The sequence below is a fragment of the Leptonotus elevatus genome, chromosome 9 (genome assembly GCF_054856555.1).
Source record: "Leptonotus elevatus isolate MCC_2025b chromosome 9, RoL_Lele_1.0, whole genome shotgun sequence".
Classification (NCBI taxonomy): Eukaryota; Metazoa; Chordata; class Actinopteri; order Syngnathiformes; family Syngnathidae; genus Leptonotus; species Leptonotus elevatus.
This window is the reverse complement of record NC_141247.1, coordinates 8,361,788-8,386,985: the sequence shown is the minus strand read 5'-3', so window position 1 is coordinate 8,386,985 and position 25,198 is coordinate 8,361,788. Positions and strand designations below refer to the sequence as shown.

The following is a 25,198-nucleotide window of genomic DNA, read 5'->3' as shown; positions in this document are numbered from 1 at the left end:
AGCGCATTCCACCCCTCGGACGACTGACCTCACACAAGCATACACACCCACACACACACACACACACACACACACGCACACAAGCACACAAGCACAAGCACAAGCACACACATTGTTGTATGCGCCCACGTCACACACTCATCATACCGCTTTCTAGAGGAAGCTCAGACCAGTAGAAAGAAGGAGATGCTGACGGCTGGCAGCCACTGAGTAAGTCCGCTCTGACTCTCATTCTCTCTCTCTCCTTCTGTCTTTGTTGTTGTTGCCATTCTCGAGCCCGTCTCGTTTCATTTATCTCCCACACTCCGTTCTGTCACTGTGAAAACAGCCGCTGTGTTCTCACGTGGGGGGACTTTTAGAACTCTTCTTTTAGTATGCATTGCACACACCTTGCTCCCCGTTCTCTCTCATTCTCACTTTCTTTTCTCTGCATGTAAGCCGAGGCACAAGTGAAGTCTGAGTCCATTTGCATGTTGGAGCACAGCCAGACGGACAAACTTTGTCTTTACATGGGAACAACAGCCCGGGAATGTTGAGTCTCTATTTGAGGTCTTTTAGCAGTAATGCGTGATATAAGATAAACTCCCTCAATAAATATTTGTAAATCTCATTTTAATGCTAGTTTTTATCATCTTACCTGGTGTGTATTTTTTCCTCCCCGATTTTTTAACATCTTTTATCACTATTGACTGCGAGTGTGGTAATTAGCAGCAGCTATTTGCCTGGGCATAAAATAATTATCTTACAACCCCATGAGGCCCACAGACGTTTAAATTCATGCCCGCTGAAAGCCTTAGCTTAATACTTCAATCCAAATCTGTTTTACACGTGGCCACACCTCAAACTCTAAAGTCACGCCCGACGTTTCACCTGTTTCGACATTATTGACTTCCCTTCACCCGCCATTGGCTGAGCCTTATCAGACAGCTCAAATATGATTCGCTACATTTCAGTTGCACTTTTTGAATCTTTGTTTACACACACTTTGAAGGAGGAAGAAGACGGTTGTTTTCCAGGAATGTGCCTTTTGAGAACTTCCCCGTAATAACTAACTGGGCTGTTAATGGCTACCAGTCTCAAGTGTGTTGGTTAGCTACTATAAGAATGTATTAATGAGTGTGCTCAGATTCACTGTGCCTTGTTTACTTGCAGTACTTGAAAGCATAAACAGTTATTTATAACACTTAAATCAGTCAGATTTATTGGCCAAGAATGTAAAAACGCGCAAGGAATTTGTCTTCGCAGTCGCAACCAGTCCGAGAAACATGCCTGGAGATTTGCTAGTTAGCGCCCGAGTTTCTTAGATGGGGGAAAAGGGAGATTTGAGGAAAGTGGGAGGGGAAAAGAAACAAGGCAGAATCTGTGCTTTTTAACTCATTCACTCACAGCTATTTTCACAGAAGCAACCCCCTTCACTCCTGGCTGTTTTACTGGATTTTGACTGATTTTGCAAGGCCCACAGATTGTGTTCTATTGCTATAAAAACATGGAACCTACCAAAAGAAAGATGGCAGTCCCTTTTATTCATCACGAAAAAAAAACTTATATTTATATCTGTTTCCGTTATGCAGCAATTAGCATTAGAATATAGCTCATTTTCATCATTATTCACAAATCTATTTAGAATTGTGAGTAATTGAGGGTTTTTTTCAACATGGCCCTGGTTGATATCTTTTGCTCTGCTGCCACCTGCTTGCCATTCGCGTAATAACTACCATTTCTTCAACCGTTCTTTGCAGTTGAGAGGCTGCATCGAAGCCTTCTGTATGCTCTAGCATAAAAAAAGTGTGTAAATATGTCTTTGGGACACATTTAAAATAGAACATATTTATACGTTTTTGGGAGCAAATGAATTAAAGGGAGCTCAGTATAGACCTAGGGGGGGAAAACAAGGCTTTTGAAGCCTCTTGTGAATGGAGCAATCATTGAGGTAGCAATCATCTTTCTCTCTCATCTTTTTTTTTTCCAATCACAGCACCAGCCTTCAGTATACAGTTGATCCGGACACACTGCTCCTTCTTCTGAGGAGACTTCAAAATACTCCTACTGCTCTGTGGAGGAAGACTAGCCAAAAGATAGCAGGACTTCACCTGATTCTTGACTCAATCACAGAGCAGGAAACTTGAGCCTCGGCACAAAAAAAAAGGCAGCCTTTTAAACTGTGGCAGTGCTTGAAGAAAAGCGTCAGGATGCTGGCTAAAATCCTGGAGGAGATGTGGGTGGAGCCAGAAGTTCTGGAGGCCTTGAGCGAAGAGCAGAAGAGGATCCTCTTCCTCAAGATGAGAGAAGAGCAGGTACGCCGTTGGAGGGAGAGGGAGGAGCGGGAAGGACATGGCACCAGCATACGGCCAAAGAAAGGTAACATTGCTCAAAACTGACCTAGAAATGACCTCATGTACACCAAGAAACAATACCGTTTTGACAAATTCTGCACATTCTACACAACAATGTCTATTAGACAAGATGTGAAGCACTGTAGTCCAAAAGCTGAGCTATCAATATGACTTGACGCCAAATAAGAAGCTTTCCTCACTTTGTTCAAAAAGGAACCGAAAATTTCTGGTTATTTTAGCAACCATAAACCTTTACAGTGCTTTTCATTGTTCATTATGTCAACTCTTGCATGTGTTGAACCGCATCACAGTTCTTGCATTACGATACAAACAGAAACAGGGCTGACGTTGTGGCTGGAAACAAACCGACCAGACCTTGTGACCATTTGCATGAACTAAATTGTATTTCATCAGTGTTGGGCTCTTTCAAAACTACCATAAATTTTCATTCACTGCTATAGACGCCCAAAAATTATTTGAACTATTTCTATTAGTTTAAAAAAAATTCTACTTTCGTTAACCAGAGTATGAAAACCTAGAAAAAAATATTGTACATTTAGAACAGATATAACATTTGTGATTAATCGTGAGTTAAATAGTGAAATCATGCGATTAATTAGGGACATTTTTTAATCGCCTGATGCCCCTAATTTTTAATAATCTTTTCTTAATTTTTTTAAAAGTAATTAAAAATATATATATTTTTAATAATCTTTTATTTTTATTTAAAAAAAAAGAGAGAAGATTATTACTTATTATTATTATTACTTCACTAGTTAACTCACAATGAATCACAAATTTTATATCTGTTCTAAATGTACAATAAAAAAAATTCTAGGTTTTCATACTCTTGTTAACAAAAGTGGGAAAAAATGTTAAACTAATAGAAATGGTTCCAATTAATTTTTGACGTCTATAGCCGTTAATGGCAGCGAATGAGTTAGGGGAAGTTAACCCCCCCAAAAAAGTTTTGACAACAATATGTTTTATGCAGCCCTGCTAGTCTAAATCTGTTATTTTGTTGAATGTTGTGTTAGTAAAATATGAGTTAGGCAGCAAAATCCAGACGTTTTTGTCCCTCTCAGGGGGCGGCCATTTTGCCACTTTCTGTCGACTGAAGATGACATTTATTTTGCTCAGGTAACAACCAATCACAGCGCAGCTTCAGAAAACAGGTGTGATTGGTCGTTGCCTGAACCCTGAGCAAAATTGATGTCATCTTCAGTTGACAGCTCGTGGCAAAATGGCCGCTCCCTAAAATGGATAAAAACGGATGGATTTTGCTTCAAAACTCATATTCCAAAAATTTAATATTAATCAGGATGTCATGTTTAGACTAGTGAGGTCACACATAACATATTATTGTCAAAAAATGTTTATGGTTGACTTCCACTTTAAAAAAAAAAAACACAAGCGTAGAGTAACACCAGCTTAGGTTACCAATCTAATTAAGGTGTTTCGATTACACCCAAAGAAATGCACCCAGGCCTTTTGGGCTCTCACACCTCCTCTAATAAATCTTGATTTAGTTCTACTCCAGGGGAGAGCCTCACCTGGCTCCACTGGTCCAGCTATCAATAGGTGTGTATGCGTGTGTGTACGCGTGAGTGGCAGCCTCTATCAGCATGAGTCGAATCGGTTTACTGTCTTCCCGCTGAGTAAGATTGACGAACCCCCTGTGGGTTCAACCATATATTAAGTTACGGTCTTTGTTGACCCAATCTCTGCCTGCCATGTCACCTGAGAGGCAAGCAAGTCTGTTTGTGTTACACAACACGCATCTTTTGTTGCTTGTGCCGTGCATGGCGAACGCCTAAATACATAATTAAAACTTTACAAGGGAATTAAGATTCCTTTAATAGTAAATCTACTTTGTTTATATATATATAATAGAAAGCATGACTACCTTAAAAAAAAAATAAGGAAAAATATTATGGTACGTTAGATGTCCAGTCCTGTGAACTGGGATAGGCTCCAGTTACCCATGATCCAAATGAGGTGAAGCTGCGTAGAAATGTGCTGAGGAACTTAATTTTGGAATTTTTAGATATAAATATAGAGTATAGTATAAATAGAAAGAGACAGAATTAAAGGTACATGTACTTTACTGTTTATTTCAGGCGGAATCTATTATCACATTGACAATTATGTATGTGTAAACCTAAGTTGTGCTTCACACACCATGAATGGTTGTCATGACTCACAATGCGACATTGCTCTCTCATGCATATATATGCATGATAGTTAATAAAAGGCATCCTTGATTAATATATTGTATTAAACAAGCAGCACTACCTTTGTTCCCACCTCCCATTTACACTGTAAATGACCATTATAGTCATCAACCTGCTTTAAGAAAAAAAAAAACAGCTTTTGCATTCTCATGCTATAGCAGGTGCAATATAGTACCTGGAAAGAACTAAAACATTTGTTATACAGGCTGTACTTTCCCTGTTGTTTTAGTATTTATTTGTGTGTGAATCTTAAACAGAATTGTGAAATTTTAGTATCTGAAAATTGGAAAAGGTTATGGTTAAAGTGAAATTGTATTTCTTAAACGTTATCAAATGGCACATGTTTGAAGATACTGTTTTAGATATTGTAATAAATATTTTGTATGTATTTATATTTTAAACATTGTCAAAATGAACCGTATTCCTGATCAGTAAGTAAAAAAAAAAAAAGTTATTTCACATCAGTGCATCACATTTATTTCGAATCACAATAATATCCAGTCTGTAATAATAATGATAAAAATTCATTTAAATTTGAAATTAGGCCAGGGCCTAAATAATGTGTTTTATTTCTGAACAGCAATGCTGCATCAATACGATCGTTTCAGAGGACCTTTAACAAACAATGAGCGCGTTAAATCTGCAAGCAAAAGGCCACGGGCAGAAATGATCAGCAAGCAAGGACAAAGAGCCTGCCAGAGTAATAAAGTTGTAGGATAGCACCATCTTGTGGATGTAAGCCTTCATAACAACCCATGCGGAGACGAGCTCAAATGGTGTTTTTCCTTCTTTTCCGTTTGCAGCCACCAACAAGCATGTGAGCTGGCTCCTCGGTCGCGATGGAGATGTGTGCGTCCGTGTGATTGGAGAAGTGGATGAATTCAGGTCTTCCAAACTTCTCCAGAACCTTCTCAATAGCAACAGGTTAGAACACGCAAAGTCACGTAACTGATGATCTACACTCTAAAAAAAAAAAAAAAAGAATTGTCAAACCATCCAAAGTGAATATATTAAGTTTAATGAACTAATTTTTGATTCAATATAATATATTCACTTTGGATTAACTTAATTTAATCGTGTGTTACACTGAGCTCAATTTGGACATTTTCACAATATGTCAAGGGTGTATTCACTTTTGCTACATGCTGTTTATATACTATGTGTACTAATGTTTAAGAAGAAAAAAGACTCAGCTATCCGAAATTGTCAGAGATGTAATACAATGTTCATTATTGTGCATTAATTAACTCATTCACTGCCATTGACGATTATAAACGTAAACATTTTTAAAAAACTATTTCTATTAGTTTAACATTTTTTTCCACTTTTGTTGACAAGAGTATAATAAATGAATAAGTAAGTAAGTACAATTTGTGATTTATCGTGAGTTAACTAGTCATGCGATTAATAACAATTAAAAATTGTAATCGCCTGTAGAGATGATTATTAAAAATTAGGGGCGTTGAGCGATTTGTAATTTTTTTTTACTTCAATAATTAACTCACGATTAATTACAAATTTTATATCTGTTCTAAATGTACAATAAAAAATCTAGGTTTTCATACTTTTGTTAACAAAAGTAGAAAAAAGATTAAACTAATAAAAATAGTTTAAATTATTTTTTGACGTTTATAATCGTCAATGGCAGTGAATGAGTTAATTAATGCACAATAATGAACATTGCATTACATCTCTCACAATTTCGGATAGCTGAGTCTTTTTTTTTTAAACATTAGTACACATAATATATAAACATCATGTAGCATAAGTGAACACACCCTTGACATATTGTGAAAATGTCCAGCTCAGTGTCAATTTTTCATGCGGCCACCATTATTTTCCAGCACTGCCTTAAAGCCTCTTCCACGTAAAGTTCACCATGCAATTCGGTTGAACTGGAATCCCCTTTCCACTCCTTCATGACAACATCACTAAGTGGCTCACTTTTGTGAGTTAGTATAGAGTCAAGCTTGTGCTTGCTGTCATGTTGACTCTTGATCCTCAGTCAGCACATGATAGCCCCTCCAACTCCGCACGTGACCTCATGACATCACGCAGTCTTTGATAAAATGACAACAGTGTTATGGGGGAGCTTGCTATCCGCCCATCCTTTATTGGATTATTCAAGTTATTTGCCAAATGAGTGATTCAAAGGCTGGTGTGACTGTCAGCTGACTCTTCTCTGTTGGCGTTTGTCCTGCAGGCTCCATCGTGATCATACGAATGGCATCCAGGCAGCAGACATGCAGGCAGGAAAAAAGGCCCAGCAGCTTGGATTTCAAGAAACCCAGTTAGCGCTCACTGATGACACAGCTGTGAGTTAATGTGTTGGCTGTTTTAAGTTAAGATAACGTGATAACGCGCTCACTGATTGTGACATTGCGCTGCATAGAATGAGCCCGGCTCGCCAAACTTCCAATCGTCTGAGGATGAGATGGACTCCTCCAGTGCAGATGACGAATTGAAGGACCCCAGCGAGGGCAGCGACGGTGAATCAGGCAGCAGCTCGGACAACCTCAGCGACCGGGCTCCTCTCTACAGGCGCCATTTTAGTAGCCATGGCAACAAAGCTGCACTCAAAGCCCAGCTGTTGGACGCAGAGAGGGTCAGCCCACAGGCCGGAGGTGAGAAAACGAGAACAGGATTGTTGATGAAAACAAATTTCCTATGTTCACTTCTGTTGTAGTCACACACAAAAACGTGTCATCACATTAGCATACAGACTATTCATATACAGATAATTGGAATCGAATCAAATGCATGACTTTACTCCGCTGTGAAACTTAATTCTAAACTGTAATTTCCCCATCGTGAGAATTTGACATCGAAGAGAATTTCACAAATAGAAAACCAAAGGCTTATTCTAATACTGCTAACATTACATGGTTCAGTGGATAAGAAGTGTGCCGCTTTGACCCTTTGTTTACGTGACAACAGCATTTTGGAACCTGTTTGGTTGTTGAAGAACAGACACATCACAGTTCACATGCAGTTGAACAGGTTAATTGGAAACAGGTGGGTGTCATGATTGGGTATAAAAGAAGCGACCCCAAAGGGTGTAGTTGTTCACAAGCAAGAATGGGGTGACGTTCACCAGTTTGTGAACAGCCGTGTGAGAAAATAGTCCAACAGTTTAAGAACATTTCTCAAATTCTAATTGCAGTTTAGGGAGTTCGTCTTTTACGGTTTGTATTTAAAAGGACATATAACAAAATGGCAAACATGCCGCTGTCCCAGCTTTTTGGGAATGTGTTACAGGCATGAAACTCTAAATGAGTGAATATTTGGGGGGATTAAAAAAAGAAAGAAAAGTTAATCACCTTGAACATTAGCTTATTTTTTATGTATATTTAATTGAATACAGAAATGAAAAAGATTTGAAAGTTACTGTATCCTGTTTTTATTTACGTTTTATACAAAATCCAAACTTCATTTGAGTTGGTGTTTTACGGTATCTATTGTTTTTTTGTTCCCATATGGCAACCTGGATCTAGCCAACAATGTGTCACTCCAACCTTTTTAAATTAATGCTATCTCTACTTTCCTCCTCAGATGCCTTAATCATTCAAGAGACCACGTCAGAATATGGAGGCAAAGTGGCCCAGCTCAGGAAAGCCTTTGGATCGGACCCTTCTCACAGCTTCAGAAAACCTCCATTACCGGACAAACCTGCCCACCTATGTCATTGATCCATTAGCATGCCGCTAGGCCTGCTTGGAAACAATGCCGTGTGACCCCCAAGGAGACTGACTGATGGACTCAATCATGTCACCAGTACTGTGAGAGTAACTTAAGACATTTATGGTCCAGGCTCAGGCCATATGAAGGCGGAACAGGACCCTAACCCGAACTCCAAAGTTGAAATGGACATGGCCTCAATCACCATCTCGGACAACATTCAAAGGAAATCTAGGAATCAGCGGTTCTTATTTGAATGTGGTGTGTGAAAGTCTTCAGCCATCATAATTATTGTTGAGTCGTACAGCAGAAGCAGCTAATGAGATATACCAGAAGAAATTGTAAGAAAGACGTTTCAGTGTTGACACACTGGTAACAGGTTACTGATGTGTTTTCAAGCTAAATCATGCAACTTGCTCTACTTTCTAACTCATTCTGTCTCTCCCAAAATTACTACAACCCTTTTTCTATAAAGGTAGTTTGCATGTAAGCAATTGGATGAATCTGTGACCCGGAACGGAACCAACTTACTATAAAGTGTTTCAACAAAGGATTTGACAATGTGACGGTGTTTAAATCCGCTAATATATCCCAGGAATTCAGGTTTTTAGTATTGATGAAATCGTGCATGTTGCATTTGTTCTTTTGCAGTACAGTGCTTCTAAAAATCGTCTTGCAGTACATAACACAAACGGAAAGACAAAAGAGCGAGAGTTCATTCAAGTGATGTACAGTAAGTAAACTGATTCAATGAAACTGCTTGATGGCACTGTACAAAAGACAAAATAAGAGCACTTTTTTGCATTAACATAATATACTGTGCACTCACTGGCCAAAACAATAGGTACACTTGCACAAGCTGATTCAAGGGATGTTCCTAATATTTTGACATCATTATTTAATTCATTGACTGCCATTGACGGCTATAGACGTCAAAAAAATAATTTGAAATATTTCTATTTAACATTTTTTTCTACTTTTGTTAACAAGAGTATGAAAACCTAGGAAAAAAATGGTGGCACATTTAGAACAGATATACAATTTGTGATTAATCGTGAGTTAACTAGTAAAGTCATGCAATTCATTACAATTACCAAATTTAATCGCCTGATGCCCCTAATTTTTAATCATCTTTTCTTCTTTTTTTTAAATTGTGAAGTCATGCGATTAACTACAATTAAAAATGTAAATCGCCTGACACCCCTAATCTTTATCAATCTTTTATTTTTTTTTTTTTTCCAGATTAAAAAAAGAAAACATTAAAAAAAATTAGGGGTGTCAGGCGATTAACTACAATTAAAAATGTTAATCGCCTGACACCACAATTTTTTTTATAATCTTTTCTTCTTCTTTTTTTTAAAGATTAAAAAAAACATTATTAAAAAAAATTAGGGGTTTCAGGCGATTACAATTTGTAATAGTAATTAATCGCATGACTTCACTAGTTAACTCACGATTAACCACAAATTTTATATCTGTTTTAAATGTACAATAAAAAAAATCTAGGTTTTCATACTCTTGTTAACAAAATGATAATGTTAAAGTAATAGAAATAGTTCAAATGAATTTTTGACGTCTATAGCCGTCAATGGCAGTGAATGAGTTTTATGCTACAGATCAAATTCTACACTTGATACAGTGAGGTCCTACACCAGAACAACAACCACACATGAATGCTTCTCTATCATGAGCATCGTTATGTTCACTAAGACAGCATTGCAGTGTGGACCTCATTAGATGCCACTGTCATCCTAGTACGTTGGCCAGACGTCGTGTTTTAACAGCGACAGTCCTGGTTTTGACCCTTGTTTCCCGAGTCCCGACGGATATCGCCAGCACCATTGTTTTGTCGCACTTTTACACAGGTCCTCTCCCAGCGTCCTGTTTTTCCTGTCAGCCAGCCAATTGTTTGGCCCATGTGTATGTCAATCACACCGTTGTCATAGCGATTCATTCAATAAGCCAATTAAAAAGGAATTTAATGCTAGTTTATTTATTAGTTTATTTACTTCACATTCACGTCATACCGAAACTACAACCACTTCCTGCATCTGTGTCTAGGAATCATGGGAAATGTGGTTGAGTGTCGCCATTTCTGTTGGCGCATTTGTTTTCATTTAAAGCATATAGGTCTCAAACTCGGGTCCTCGATTACCGCTGTCCTGCATGTTTTAGAAATTTCCCTCCTCCAACACACCTGATTCAAATGAACAGCTCATCAGCAAGCGCTGCAGAAACCTGATAATGATCCTGATCATTTGATTCAGGTGTGTTGGAGGAGGGAAACATGCAGGACTGCGGCCCTTGAGGACATCAGTTTGCGACCTATGAGACTTGTTGGACCACACTTCGTACGCCTACCAGCACCAATTACTACGTTTGCAAAGTTCTTCTCCTTCGGGCATCCGTAGCAGAAAGATGGCAACAAAACATGTCCGTCTTCTGTACTGAACCGCACTGAATTGTCTTGCTAATAAGGAAAAATAACACACTAGTACACGGAGAAGGCAGTGCACAAATAAACAAATAATTAAATAAATACTCAAGCAGCTTGCAACATTGTTGTCAGGTGTACTGGTGAGCACAGCCAGGAGTCAAACCATGTCAAATATTTACAGACCAAACTGCACTGTGTCCCTTTAGGGGGGGGGGGGTGGGGGGGGGTGTCCAGAAACAAGCAAAAACCCACATCAAAATAAAAGTTGTTGTAGCATGACAAAAGCTGGCGTGAGTATAATGTGGAAAAGGATATAAGCTACAGTATCCATTAGTCCCGTATTTTCACCAAATTGATTTATATGATGAGCAAATCATTTGTTTATTTAATTGTACTGCATTTTCATGTCTCTAAAGGCATTCCATGCGTATGTGTGTTGGCGGGCAGGAAAGGGGGGTTGGGGGCGGGGGGGGTGGGGGGCATTCTGATAGGGTTATACAAGGAGGTTGTTGATAGCGGCCGGCTCGCACAATGATTATCTATTCAGCAAGAAAACAGCCCACCAGAGATCAAACGGAGAGCACATAAAGCTGATTAGCATGTGGTTAAGACGCAGAGACAGAGGGCGAGACGCTCGGGGAGACGGAGCAAATGCGAGTTGGGTCACGGGGAAGCAACACGTCACAGTCGGCTCATTAAAGCTCCTCATAGCATTCCCGCACCACCTCCACACCCTCAGCCGCAGGATTTGGCGTCTGTGTATGCGCCACTGCGCGTGTGTGCGCGCGTGAGTGTCTGCGTCCGCCCCATATCTTGGATCATGTGACCAGACACACGCACGCAGTGTGAAAAGGCCCACTATATTTAGCTGGGCAGTGTAAGGTTTCCCAGCCAGGCATTGTGGAGAGAGCGGTCAACTTTGCCGCACAAGAAAGTGCACATCATATCGAGTGTGAGAGGCAAGAGTGCGCAGGTGCTTGTTTATGCCTCTCTGGTCCAGAAGGAGAAATCGGGACACTTCTCATGTGTTGTGAGTCGTGACAAAGCACCTGTCAAAGATCACATGCTGGACACCTGAGACCGTTTCCTTCCATAATGAAGTCATTGTGGAGAAATTGGCCATAGACTTGCCACTCTTAGTTCATTGGCCATAACACCTTATTTATTATAAAATCAATACGTACTTATAATACTAAAATATTACATTCAGTTACACCGCCATGCAATTTAAGTGGGAAAAGGGAATTATTTTTAATAATGCATTGTAGGCATAATAACAATATATCATAAAAGTTATGAATAAACAATGTTTTACTTCATTTTCGAAGATCTTGGTATAATATGTGCCAAATACTTAAAAAAAAAATAATAATTTTGTTTTCACTCACACAGTATTACCCCGTGACATTATGAGAAAATATATTACTATTTGTACTTATGTATGTTATTTTCAATTTTTTTCATATCAATTCATTACATAGGGGGGGGGGGGGAACTATTTCATTCCATGTTGTTCCTGCACCCCAGGCAACATTGAACTTTTCCGACTGCACTAATTCCTACCACACTGCTAACACGCATAGCACAACAAGATGACTTGATTGCTGTCATTGCACCAGAACGTTAGGCTAACAACATTATGGAGGAAGCGAAACCGCATTGCTAGGCCTACTGGATGCAGAGTTTGTTTTTGTTTTGTTGGATGGAAACATGGAGAAAAGCATGAAAAATACATTGCTTATCACTGAAGCGCTTCAGTCTGACCTTAACAGCAAACAGTGAGCGCATACACTAGCGGTAATGTTAGCATCAACTCTTCAAGCGAGGCCTGTTTGACTGATTCATAGAAAAGAAGAAAAAGACTTAAGGATTTAGGTGAGTCAATAGAGTAATTGTATAAATAGTGCCTAAAAAGTACATTTAATTTTATTTTAAGCCACTGTAACAATACTCACAGTTTAAACATTAACACTGGGGCAAGATGCTGAACCCTGCGCCATCAAAAGGTGAAGCGCTTTGAGGGCCTTAACAGGTGAAAAAGTGCTATACAAGTGAAAGAAGATTTACTGTGCTTAAAATTAGGGAACCATGTTCTTATAATTGCACTGATTAAAAAACAAACAAAAAAAAACACTAATATGTTGGTTCAAATACAAGCTTTATGGAAAATGATTGACTTTGCAAAATCTGAATTTGAAAACAAAAAACTACATGTGCACTCATATGTTCCATTTTCTTGTCCACATGTAAACATTTGTTTAAACTATTAATATTTGATCAAACAACGCCTCCAGATAGATGATGACTCTCAAACCCATGACAAGTTAACTATTTCCTGGAAATTAAACCAAAGAAAATCTTTTTGGGAATGAAATAATTTAGAAGAAACTCACACGATCTCACAAAATAATAATAACTGTTCTGGGAAGAATGGATATCAGCTAAACTGCATAATCTTAACACACAGCAGGAAGAAATGCGGATATTTTGCATGTTTTCATCTTGTTAACAACAAAGTTGCAGGGATTACAACAGACCACTTATTAAAGATGCAATAAAAGTGGCATTTTATCCCTTATTAGTAGTCTTTATTCATTTTAAATCAAGCCAAATTACAGCTCAGTTTATGATTTATCACTCCGTTAAAAAGGAAATGCTCTTGAGAGTGATGCAAATGGAGAAGCGAAGGCCGCTCCGAGCTGAATCCTCGGTGGTAACAATCGATTCCGCATCATGAGATGGCGTGACAAGAGGCCGTGATGAACTATCCCTGCAGGCAGGCAGACTTTATCAGCGTGCTTTGCTTAACTTCCTGGAGCCACGGTGGCTTTTTTCCCCTCTGCAACCAGCAGCAGGCTAAAGATTAACAGAATTTTGTGCACGCATTACCTCTGAGAGAGAACGCCATTTGGGCTTGCCTAAAATGGCAGCCAAATGTGTGAAATGATTTTGAATGCTTAAAGGAGACATAGTGGACTTTTTTCCATAGTTTTTCCAAGTTAGTTTTTAATTACATGAATGGGACATTTTTTCATCAAAATTAGATTGAAATATGAATATATATATATGAAAATAAGCAATTATTGAGAATTATGTACTGAACCATTTTTTTAACAACAATACAACACAGCACAATTTGTTTGCAGTTCGCTAGTTAGCTAGGCCTACGTACATTCCACTCGCGAGCTAGCTGTTAGCTAACACCTATCGTCACAGCGTGAAAAGCCTGCAACGACCCGGTGAGCTATATTACAGCCACGGTTTTAATTATATTTTCGCGACTCAAATATTTTGGTATGTGTAGGCAAAAGAATTATGCTAGCTGAGTTAGCATGTATTTTTGCGTGGCTTTACGCATCCATTCGGCAGAATAGCCCATCGATTTTGCGAGCACGGACTTTGACTTGATTTTAAAGACTTGGCTTTATTTTTATTTTTAAATCTTTGACATTTGTCAGTGTTGCTAACAACACTCTTCAATCGTGTGTCAAATTTAGAAAACATTTATTCTCAATTTACAGGACCTTAACCTACACTCTAAAAAAGAGAATTATTAAAACCAATTTAAGATTACAAATTGAATTGTTGAACAACTTTGCTTCAAGTGGTAGCTTAAAAACACAATTTAATTAAGTTAGTCCAAAATGAATATAAATGTAAGTGATTATGTATGAGTTCATTAAACTTAATATTTTGGGTTGGAGTCACTTTGGATTAACTTAATTCAGGTTTAGTTTAATGAACTCATAATAATTTCAACTTAATATATTCACTTTGGACTAATTTACTTCAATCATTAACCTTGAAGTTGGTCAAGAATTAAATTTATAATCTTAAATTGGTACAACAATTCTCTTTTTAGAGTGTAATGCTAATCTGTGTATAGAACAAAATTAAACGCAGCTCGTCTTACATTTTGGCTTTGACATGACATGACAGCAATGATATCACACTCATGGAGGATGTTGGCTGATGGTATCCTTTAGTGGGCTAGCTACAAGCTATTCTACATTTAATGAAGCGTACACTGAAGATACTCAACTGAGAAATGTAGCAAGCTAAAATACAAATTACAATGAAGGCTAGCTGAACTTTATCAAAGCTACTTCAGTTGGGTGGAGCCTCTTTCAAAAAAAAACAACTCCATTTTATAAAACGAATTGCACTATTCAGATGCTTCTTTGCTAGCACCACAAAGTTAGCATCTTGGGCTAATGTAGTGACAGCACTGTGTTATAATAACATAATTGTAGAGTGCGTATGAAACAAATATCGTGTTATGGTTGCAGATGTGGTTATTGTTATACTCTACTGCTGTCAAAATCATGTTGATAATGAGTGCTATGTTAGCTGTTAACTTTTGCTGACTGAGTCATGATGGCTAGCTCAATTGGTGACATAACTTTGAGAAGTAGCTGAATTTTAGACCTTAGATTTTTCGGATGTTGGCAGGAGCTTCCTTTTGGGGTTGAAAAATAAACCCTGGAATGAATGAACTGTTGTGTGAGAACTCGATAAGTAACATTGTTTTCAGCTACACACGTTTTATCCGCATTCTTCTACACCGCCTAGAGTGGTCATCAACAGGAGGATGCATGCGTGACGTCAAACAGAAGAGATGCGTCTAAGGCTAAGAACTGCCCGGGGAAATGTAGCTTCTGTGGGCAGTAACTACGCAAAAGCTATTTGTAAACAAGGACACTACGACCACGCTGCTGAGAAATGTAGTTAAACTGGTCATGTCACAACTTGTAACACCACTACGCCCAAAGGTGGTCGCACCTTTGCATGGTAGTGTTTCAGACAGGGTCGTCTAGTGGCCGGACTCTGGCTCTATCTTCAAAGTGCCACCAAATCTTTACAACAATACGTTGTATGCGCCCCCACTAGTCTAAACACGACATTCTGATTAATATTGTGTTTGTGTAATATGAATTGAGCAGCAAAATCGACCTGTTTTTAATCCATCTCAGGGAGCGGCCATTTTGCTCAGGGCTGAGGTAAGAACCAATCACAGCTCACCAGTTTTCTGAGTTTGGTCATGTGACGTTGGCAAACTGAGGCGTGATTGGTCAGTAGCTCAGCCCAACTATGATGTCATTTTTAGTCAGACAGAAAGTGACAAAATGGCCTCTTGAGATGGATAAAAACAAGTAGATTTAGCTGCTTAGCTTATATTCCACGAAAGCATTATTGATCAAAATACCGTGTTTAGACTGGCGAGGAGGCATAGAACATATTTTAAAGAAAATGTTTGGGCTAGCATTATCTTTGAAAAAGGAGAAATATTTGTATTGTGGTCAGGTAGACTCATTATATTTATTGTGTTTAAAGAGAAAGAGTGACATTGAGATTTTATCCTTGTAAGGTATCTTTATGTAGGTGTACCTAATATTGTGGCTGTAACGTTTGACAAGGAGAAAATTGATTCATTTTAAGCATTTATGTTTGTTTTTATTGATGTTTGTGATTTTCTTTGAGCATTGGGTGGGTGAAGCTGTTTTTAGATGTTGGCCTCATCTAAATCCATCTTTAATAGCTTAAAAGGTCAAAGGTCAAGAGTCCCCTTTGACCCCAGTGTCACCAAAATACAACCAGAGGGCAGATGAGCCTGGACTTTTTAAAGGAAGTAGTCATTTGTGTTTAGGGGGAGATGTGTACCGCAGTGGGCTAGGCCCCATGAGAGGCCTAGCGGTTAGGCCTCACAATTCTGAGGTTCGAATCCCTCCAACCTTCCTGTGTGTGTGTGAAGTTTGCTTGTATGGGTTTTGTTCCTCCTGAAACCATTGCTGGAGTGTTGTTTGAAAAGATGCTATGTTGCGTTGATGTTTTAGAACACAATGAGACGCAGGAAGGTCTGGCGAGCGGGGGTTCGCCCTGCCTCCAGTGCAGGTTGCAACGAGCAGGCTGGCAGAGTGTTCCACTGCAGTGCGCGAGGAGTCGCTGCCAACATATGCAGGCGCCACGGGGTTGCTCGATTGCACGCACCGACCGCCCGGCACCAACCGACGCCACCGTCATTCGGTCCAGCCGGCACGCAGTCACGCGCGTCACTGTCTCAATGCATTTCTATCACCTTCATCACTCCACTCTCAGGAACTCGCACTCATCTCTTTGCTTTCTTTGTTTGGCCCACGTTATCTCCATCCCCTGCTGTCCGTCTCCCCGTCCTCCTCCCCGCGTGTCACTCTTTCTCTTTTTTCCCCTCCTGTGGCCTGCTTTTCATCCCTCCCAGTTTCACCCTCTCCCATACCCCCCCCCCCCCACACACACACCTCCTCCTCCCTCTCTGCCCTTCACCAAGTCTCTTTCAAGCCCCCCTATGCACCCCCTTGTTCACCCTCCACCTTCTCTCCCTCTCCCTGGATCCGCTTTCGACCCCCACCCCTCCTCCTCCTCCCTGTCCCCTGTTCAATCCCCTTTCCTCCCCCTTTCTTTCCTGCCATCTTGCAGGCCAGTGGAGCCAGACTGCAGGCGTTCAGGGAGTCACTGGACCTGCTGGGCAGCGGGTGACACAGATTTCCGGTGTGTGTGCGTGTGCGCATGTGACGAAAAAAGAGGAGGGGGGATTAGGCTCCGAATCACTAGAAAGGGGGGAGAGAACGAAAATCTGCGGATCCAAGAATGTTACGCTTGTGCGAGAAAGGCAGAAAGATGAGTGTGAGGACTTCAGTGGAAGATTGTGTGTTTGTCATTCAGAGCGAGTGTTGTAATTGCATGATGTTGGAGCTCGCTGCTGTTCTCCATGAGTTGGCAGTGTCCTGCGTTGGCTGGCGTGCTGCGCCTCTCTCTCTCTCTCTCTCTTTCTCTCTCGCTACCGCCTGCCTGACAAACACACACACGCACACACAACCCCCCACCCCCACAGATGCACGCACACACACACGCAGTCCCTCCGCGATCCCCCCTGACTGAAGGCGCACAGGAAGTGCAGCCGTGGCCCAATTATAGCGTGACACCTCAGGCCGACCGTTGCCATGGTTACGTCTTCCCTGAGGTCCCCTGGAGTGTGGCGCTGAGGAAGAAGGTCTTATCACATCAGCCATCGTTACGGCAACAAGCGAAAAACCCACACGGCCCGGCTTGCTTTCTTATGTGGAGTTGTGAATAAAAAAATTATAATAAAAAAAAGAAGCGGATTGCGTCACGAGTGTGTGCGCGGACCTGAATGGAGATTGTTTGTGACGTGTGTCAGCTTAGGTGCGCTCGCCAAGCAGCGTGTAGGTGTGCTTGTGCGAGTGTGTGTCTGCGGGGTGGTGATAAGGCTCGCTGCCACGCCATTAGGTGACTCATAATCCACGCACACACAAGTACACATGCGTGCACATGTATCAGCGGAAGCGCGGTGGCCAACAAACACACACACACCCCCAATTAAATATGAGTACAAGCGTGTAGACAAGCGCGCATGGCCAATTTCTTTTATTTCAAAAGGGCAAACAGATCTATACAGTACAAGTTGCACATGAAATAATTTAGACGACTCGCTTGCTGATGATGCGGTGACAACATAATTGAGTCTCCGTTAGAAACAAAACATTTGGCTCTTTTTTCTTCTTTCTTTTAAACGGCTGCAACACAATACATCCAAACTGGAAAGGGATGTAAAAAAGACATAATGTTTTCCCCCCCGATATTTACAGTTTATTTACAACTTTTTTGTCATCATCTCCTTCTCTCTCTCTCTCCTCTCCTCTCCAATTCACTGATTGTCAAAAGAAAGGATGGGAACGAGTGAGAACATTCTTGAGCAGAGGTGCAGCTCTGCGCTAAACATCATGTCCACGTCTTTGAACCAACATGGTGTCCAGTGTGTGTCTATGTGTGTGTGTGTTTACACTTCAGCTCCTCAACAATCATCCAAATGTAGCAAACGTTACTATCCATCCAAGGCGCCACTGCTTCTCTCCTGCGCCAGGCCCAAAGAAAAGTCGGAGCCTCTGAGGTCAAACGCGGACACTCTTCCCTCGAACCCGGGACCTCCCGGCTTCCTCTTCAGCTCCTCGCACTTCCTGTATTTACAGATCTGGTGTCCCCTCTTACGATTGCGGCAGCTGCTGCACTGTTCGCAGTTCGTCTGACGCCGGCACGGAACGCACTCGCCGCACCGCTTCCTCTTCCTCCTGCTGCCGCCGCCTCCGCCCAAGGAACCGGGCGAGTGCCCCTCGGCCACCAGGCCTTCTATGCCCTCGGCCCCCATGGCCGTGCTCCTCCAGTGGCCTCCCCCCATCTGGAAGCCGGCGAGAGGCAAGAGAGTGGGGCTGAAGGGGAACCAGGCACCCAGGTAGGGCTGGATGTCCGTCCTGCATCCGGGCGAGTCCTCTTCCTCCTCCTCGGGCCCGGACCCTCCTGCCTCGCCGTCGCCCCTGCCTCCCTTCGCTTCCACCGCCTCCCTTTTAGTCGGCTGGCTGCTCTGGGCGCCCGCGCCGGCCTGCTCCGTGGCGGCCGGGGTCAGCGCCAGCAGCCCGGCGCGCATCAGCAGCTCTGCGGCGTGGGCCAGGTGGAGCCCGCTGGGCGACTCCCACATGTCGGGCCAGGAGGGGGCCCGGCGAGGTTTGGTGGGGCCGGGCGGGGCATCCTGCTGCTGGGCCGGGGAGGGTTGGATCAGGCCTTTGACGTCCATGCCTTGGGAAGGGCTGGCTATGTAGTGGGACAGGCCGTAGGGGTGGCTGGAGCGCTTGAGGCTAGGTCTCAGTGGCTCGTTGGGGATTTTAGCGCTGCTGTTGGCTTGATCTGGCGAGGAAGGGCCAGCAATGTCTACTGCTGTGGACATAGCCGTGAATGTGGGCGGCGGTTTGTGTCCTTGTGTGTGCGCCGGAGGGGGGGGAGAGGAGAGGTGAGGGAGAGAGGGATTGACGCCGGCGCGCGGGCTTGACAACTGTCCTGTTCCTTCAGCCAAAATGGCAAGCCTTGGCCTGTGTCCCTATTCCCATTCTCTGCAGCAGCCGTGGAGTCCTGGGGAGCAACACATGAACAGGGCGAAGGGAGGAGGGTTAAGAATAGAAATGTTGGGGGAGAAAAACGCAGAGTAAACACAGCAGGCTAGCATAGCTCAAGCGCTGCTTAGAATGTGACAAATGCATAACAACAACATCATCATCATAATAACGTCAATTGTTTGGAAATAAACCTCCCGAAGGGAAGCTAAACGGCCCCTATGAGTATGAGCGCATGTGTTGCCACTGATTTCCGCATACAGGAGGTTAGTATCCCTTTAAGAATTTCACGGTATATCAATGCAATCAATAACAGAGCGACAACAATATGCAAAGATATGCGCATATGCGCAGGTCAAATGTGGAGCGCGCTTTTCAAATACATTTTGACGACTGCTCTTATGTTTGCCAGCCATGCTTATGTGGCTTTCCGGAGCAACGCTAAACACAGAAGCGTCCACAAACAAGGCTGTCTTTTGTCTGCTATCGACGACGAGCAGCGGCGAGGTGCGCAACGATGCGGTGGCAGCGGATAGAGGAGGAAAAAAAATCAAGCAGGCGATATTCCGCGGACACGTTTATGGACAAATAGGGTGTTAATCGAGCAATGGATACACATAGCGAGCACGGTGAGCTGTTTCAAGGCGTAGAATGGCGAGGCTGGTCGCTGTTTTCGGCCGAGTTGAGGTTACCTAAGAAGACGACGCTCGGCCGACGCCACGGCGCGCTGACCACAGTCCGAGTGGTCGCTGCGACACGCACGGAAAGGCGACAGCACAAAGCAGCACAGAGCAACCAGGAAGTAACGTGGAAACGTCTCGACTTACCTTCTAAAACGCTCATCGAACACCGCTGTCAAAAAAAAAAGGCTTCGATGAAGTCATGAACTAATGGCGTTGGTGCTGCTTGTAGCGTACACAGACGGCCGAGCTGCCGATTCCTCCTCCACCTCTCCGTCCCGGAGGGTCTGCAAACACTCGGCACGGAATTTGGGGGCGTCGCTCAAAATGCGAAGTGGACTCTCGGCGGCGGCAGTCCGACACCGCCGTGGCGTGGTGGTCGTCGTGGTCACGACGAGCCACGGAAATGCACAAAAACGTTTCAACATGGGGACGGAAGTCTGCACTTTAACACAGAGACGAAAATAAGCTGACATGAAACACTCCACTGGACCGCCTGGTGTCATGAAACGACTTTATGTGACAGCTCTTAAAATAAATAAATAATAATATATACATGACGTAAGTTGTTGTACCATTTACACAAACACACCCAACAAATGTCCATAAAACACATTGAAACTGACCATAATGAGGGTCATGTTAACCTATGTCCCAAAAAGGGAAAATATACTGTAATAATACATCAAGTCAAGCTTTCAGAGTACTTTACTGTGTTAATAGAATCTATTATGTAATTTGCTAATCTATCGATGCTGATGCGCTACATGGCAGAAGGCACATTTCACCTGGAAAAAATGTCAATTTTGTTTGCTATAACGTGAGATTTTATTTATGTATAAAATGTGTGACTGCGATAAATGACAAAAATTGCAAATAATAATTACTACCGATCTATAAATAACATAAATGTGTTTACAGTAATTAGTTGACTTGTAAAGATATATATTAAAACATGTGGACAATATATTTTACTGTATATTTTGTTTAAGTGTGCATATACATGCACACTGTATAGTATGCATGTATTGTACCAGATAACAATTCTAAAAGTTGGGTCTTCCATTAACACATGGTAAGTACTACACTGTTTACCAAACGACTATTTATATTAGAATTATTTATATTATGTATTCAGACATCTGCTTTAATAGTATAATCACAGATGCTGAGGTTTTGCATTGTATTAAACTGACATCTGAATATTTTATTATGATCTTATTGCTGAGTCGTGCCACCCGTGTGAAAGGCCAACCCACCCAAACTACAACTATTTAAAAACTAAACGTTGAGGCAACATCCGCTCCCGGTCAGGCTGTCCTTTCCTGAACAAACAATAAACATGGCGGCAGACTCGAGTCGCTTTTGGCAGGTGACTCCTCACGAGACGCAAAGTCCAGTCCACCTCTTGCGAGAGTCCTGCTTGCATCTGGCACGCAGCCACATAAGCCTGTGCACGCGCCCGTGCGTGTGTGCGTGCGCGCGTGTCACTATAGCAGCAGGGGCCCCCACCAACACTCGTGAACACGCTCTGGACACGACTGCTCGTGTAAACACAGCGTCTTCTAGTGGTGACCACACATACTGACGCGTCTTAAAATGGCCACTGGTGCTGGAGGTGGACACTGCAGAACGCAGCCGCGCGCACATACACGCGCACAACTCTGTCACCAAGGCGTGGGTCACTGCTGGATGCAGAGGCTTAACGAAACACACCCTTGGTACTTTTCATGTACCACGTTTCATTAGTGATTCCTAAATGAAAAACAACAAGGTGTGCTCAACTAAGTCCCACAAATAAACAACTTTTTTTATTCACATGATACCGAAAAACAAACCTTGGATTCTGTAACACAGGAGATAGTAGAAAAACTAAAGAAAAAGTAGCATTTGGGAAGCAGAGTTAAGCTTTGAGCACAAATGAGTTGCCACAGTGATTGGTTATGGCTGATCAACATTTCTTAGGATCAGAAAATGACTTAAGACAACCATCAAGCTAGCTCTTAGCTTAGCACTTAGCAAAAAATAAAACATGCAACATTCATCTTTGTAGTGCATCTTGGAACTGAATTCACTTAAGGCCTTGAGTTCCCTTATATGAGGTCAAGTGGAACTTTAGGTACAAACCATTCCAAACTAGGTCGAGCTCACCTCTGACCATTCATTATCTCTCTGCGGATGTTTTATTTGATTGTAATACGTTCACAATTAGTAAAAGTGGTAGTAGATTCTACTGAGGCCTGTGTGATTTGTTGTGACAACATAATACCGTAAACGGTCCTTGCGATGCCATTACGCTGTACGGACAAATAGGGGGAGGCATGAGGGAGGGGAGCGTCAAAGTTGGTTTGGTTGGGTCAAACGTCCCTCTTCTTGATGATGAGAGGGCCCACGTTGTCGCCGGTTTCCTCGTTATGTTTGCTGTGGGCGCCGTCACAGTAAGGGAACTGGTCGAGAAAAAGGAAAAACAGCACGGATGTTGAATCCATATTGTAAGTTAATACAGCCATATTGTCACAATATTAAGTGGTTAACTTGTTAGTTACTGGAAGGGGGTGGGGGGTCCTCGGTTTACCATAGTCCCAACATATGACAATTTGAGGTTACAATCGGCACACAATGAACTATTTTGAAAAGCGTGAGAATATATGTCATCACACAACATAATGCATGCTCGAATTAAAAAATAAAACAAATAGTATACAGGTAAGTCCCAATGAGTTAAGTTATAATTATGCTAATTTCCGCTATGTAGTGTGTATATAAATTAGCAGATTTTTGTTAGACAAAATTATATAATTTGGTTGAACATTCACTTAGCTCTGCAGTAAACTTTAACTGGGAGTCACAAATATAAAAGAATGATTTGCCTTTCATTTGGAAAATTGTGAGCGAGAACAAGCGTTATGTTATAATTTTAAAAGTGTTTATAAAAAAATGTGATATGGTATTTTGTGGAGTTTTACCTATTGCAGGTGGAACTGGGTGCTGATAAACAGGGGTTAACTGTATTTTTAAATATCCAATTGAATACATTACTGTATTCAAGGATTACGGTGTGTTCCAATTTACAAATCTGGGTTGCGTCATCGCCATATTTGTTTTAAGGTCCATGCAAGAAATTATTTCTATTGGAAATAGCGTACTAAAATCCAAACAATGACAGAGGTGCTACACACACATTTGTAATAGAGACTGTAGCTCTTTGACAATGACTAAAAAGCGGCTTGCAACCTGACCTTCTTTGACTTCCAACAGCGGCAGTACACAGCCTTGGTGCCAATGTCCTCCATGTCAAAGCTGTGCACCACTTTGGGACTGTCTTTGTTGATACACAAGTTCACCGGGCCCTTTTTGCAAGTCCGCCCACTCAGGTAACGGCTCACTAGGAAGCCTCCTACGGCTGCGACAACCGCCACGGGAACAGCGACCAGGAAATGCTCTGCAGAGACACAAATGTAGTAGGCAGACATGATAAATAAATAGTGTATGGACATATATGCTTACACCAGGGCTGGATTCATACTGTGTTGCTCAAGTGACACAATTCTGATGGGTGAAATCTGAGGGTCTGAACATGCAGTTTGTTGTGTGTTCCTAGGATGCAAACAAAGCCATATTGGATATTTTTGAAGTTTTAGAATCAGAGTGCCACTGTAGTATCGAAGTTCTGTTGCAGACAAAATGTAAAAATGGCAACCAGAAAGGCACTGTCGACATTTTAGTAGGAATGTGTAGACGCTTTTTTACGAGGCAGTGAGTGCAGAGCAGAGGTCTGCAAGGTAACACGGCCACGCCGCCTGACAGGCTTAACAGGTCCCGTGATCAGCCTTTTTACTCAGGAGGCACAAGGCCAAGACACGGAAAGAAAGTTGGATCACCTTCAAAATCACCAAATGTTGGAATATATATATATATGACCTTTTGGCCACTTCACTTAGGCTAGGTAGCTGTTAGCCAGTAATAAAAGCAGTTCGTTTTAGCTGTTCAATAATTATAGCTGATTTTACTTCCGGTTGTGTTATGCAAGCAAATAAACAAACCAACAGTCGCTTAAATTGCCACAAAATGACTAAGCGTCAAATGAATGAGATAATGTTTTTTTTTCTTTTCTTTCAAGTTACATCGAAGACAGTAGCAGCATGCTTCACGCAATAGCTGAACACTTTACCTTTCGACAACCTCATTCCCGAGTTGGCTGGCAAATGTGTCATGGCGGGTAAACCGGGGGTGGCCATGATTCTCTGGACGCTGCGTTATTTAGCGTCAGCGGGCGGCAAGGTCAATCGCGGTGGTGCGTAAGCGGACGCCGTCCTTTTTCTGCGAGCGTTGTGGTATCGTCCTGCCTACGTCATCCCACAACACGGACGACGTCACAGAGAGGGCAAGAGTGGTGGCTTCACAATGTTCCCTACCTATCACTTCCGGTTTTGTTTGGGCGCTTTTTGAACGCTCTTGAGGTCTCTAAATACACAGGTTTAAAGTTAGCTTTATTGGGTATATTTGCACGTGGCTATCCTTAGCATTGTATTGCTTGGTCCAGATAACATATTAACAATGGGAAATGTTGACCAAATGGGAACGTGCCTCTTTCATGACTATTTACAAGTCGGGAGGGGAACCATCCTGTTCGCTACAATCTTTGGTGAAAATCAACGTTTGACCAATGCTATAAGGACTCATTTAGGGAAATATTTCAATTTTACCTCGAGTTTTAGGTCCATGTGCTATTATTACGCTCTTTAAATTGTCCTTACACACACTAGACTAGCGTATCAATGCGCAACTCTGGTCCTCGAGGGCCACTATCCTGCATGTAGATGTTTCCTTCCTCCAACACACCTGATTGAAATGTTCAGCTCACCAGCAAGCTCTGCATAAGCCTGATAACGATCCTGGT

At 41.9% G+C, this 25,198-nt stretch overlaps 3 protein-coding genes across 3 annotated transcripts; 1 reads left to right on the top strand and 2 right to left on the bottom strand.

The window, feature by feature from the left end:
• Positions 1-28: 28 nt before the first annotated feature.
• LOC147168278 (uncharacterized) lies at positions 29-9,356 on the top strand. The gene is made up of 6 exons (XM_086085174.1): positions 29-210; positions 1,976-2,358; positions 5,371-5,491; positions 6,771-6,882; positions 6,960-7,191; positions 8,120-9,356. The coding sequence occupies exons 2-6, from the start codon at positions 2,190-2,192 to the stop codon at positions 8,254-8,256; spliced, it is 771 nt and encodes a 256-aa protein (XP_085941300.1). The 5' UTR covers positions 29-210; positions 1,976-2,189; the 3' UTR covers positions 8,257-9,356.
• Positions 9,357-18,077: 8,721 nt separating this feature from the next.
• Positions 18,078-20,806, bottom strand: LOC147168277 (uncharacterized). The gene is made up of 2 exons (XM_086085509.1): positions 20,446-20,806; positions 18,078-19,637 (listed from the first exon to the last, which is right to left on the bottom strand). The coding sequence occupies exon 2, from the start codon at positions 19,453-19,455 to the stop codon at positions 18,562-18,564; it is 894 nt and encodes a 297-aa protein (XP_085941635.1). The 5' UTR covers positions 19,456-19,637; positions 20,446-20,806; the 3' UTR covers positions 18,078-18,561.
• A 1,281-nt stretch (positions 20,807-22,087) lies between these two features.
• Positions 22,088-24,663, bottom strand: LOC147168276 (CDGSH iron-sulfur domain-containing protein 1). Its single transcript, XM_086085510.1, has 3 exons — positions 24,470-24,663; positions 23,538-23,740; positions 22,088-22,745 (listed from the first exon to the last, which is right to left on the bottom strand). Exons 1-3 carry the CDS (start codon positions 24,534-24,536, stop codon positions 22,656-22,658), a joined length of 360 nt encoding a protein of 119 aa, XP_085941636.1. The 5' UTR covers positions 24,537-24,663; the 3' UTR covers positions 22,088-22,655.
• Positions 24,664-25,198: the final 535 nt, after the last annotated feature.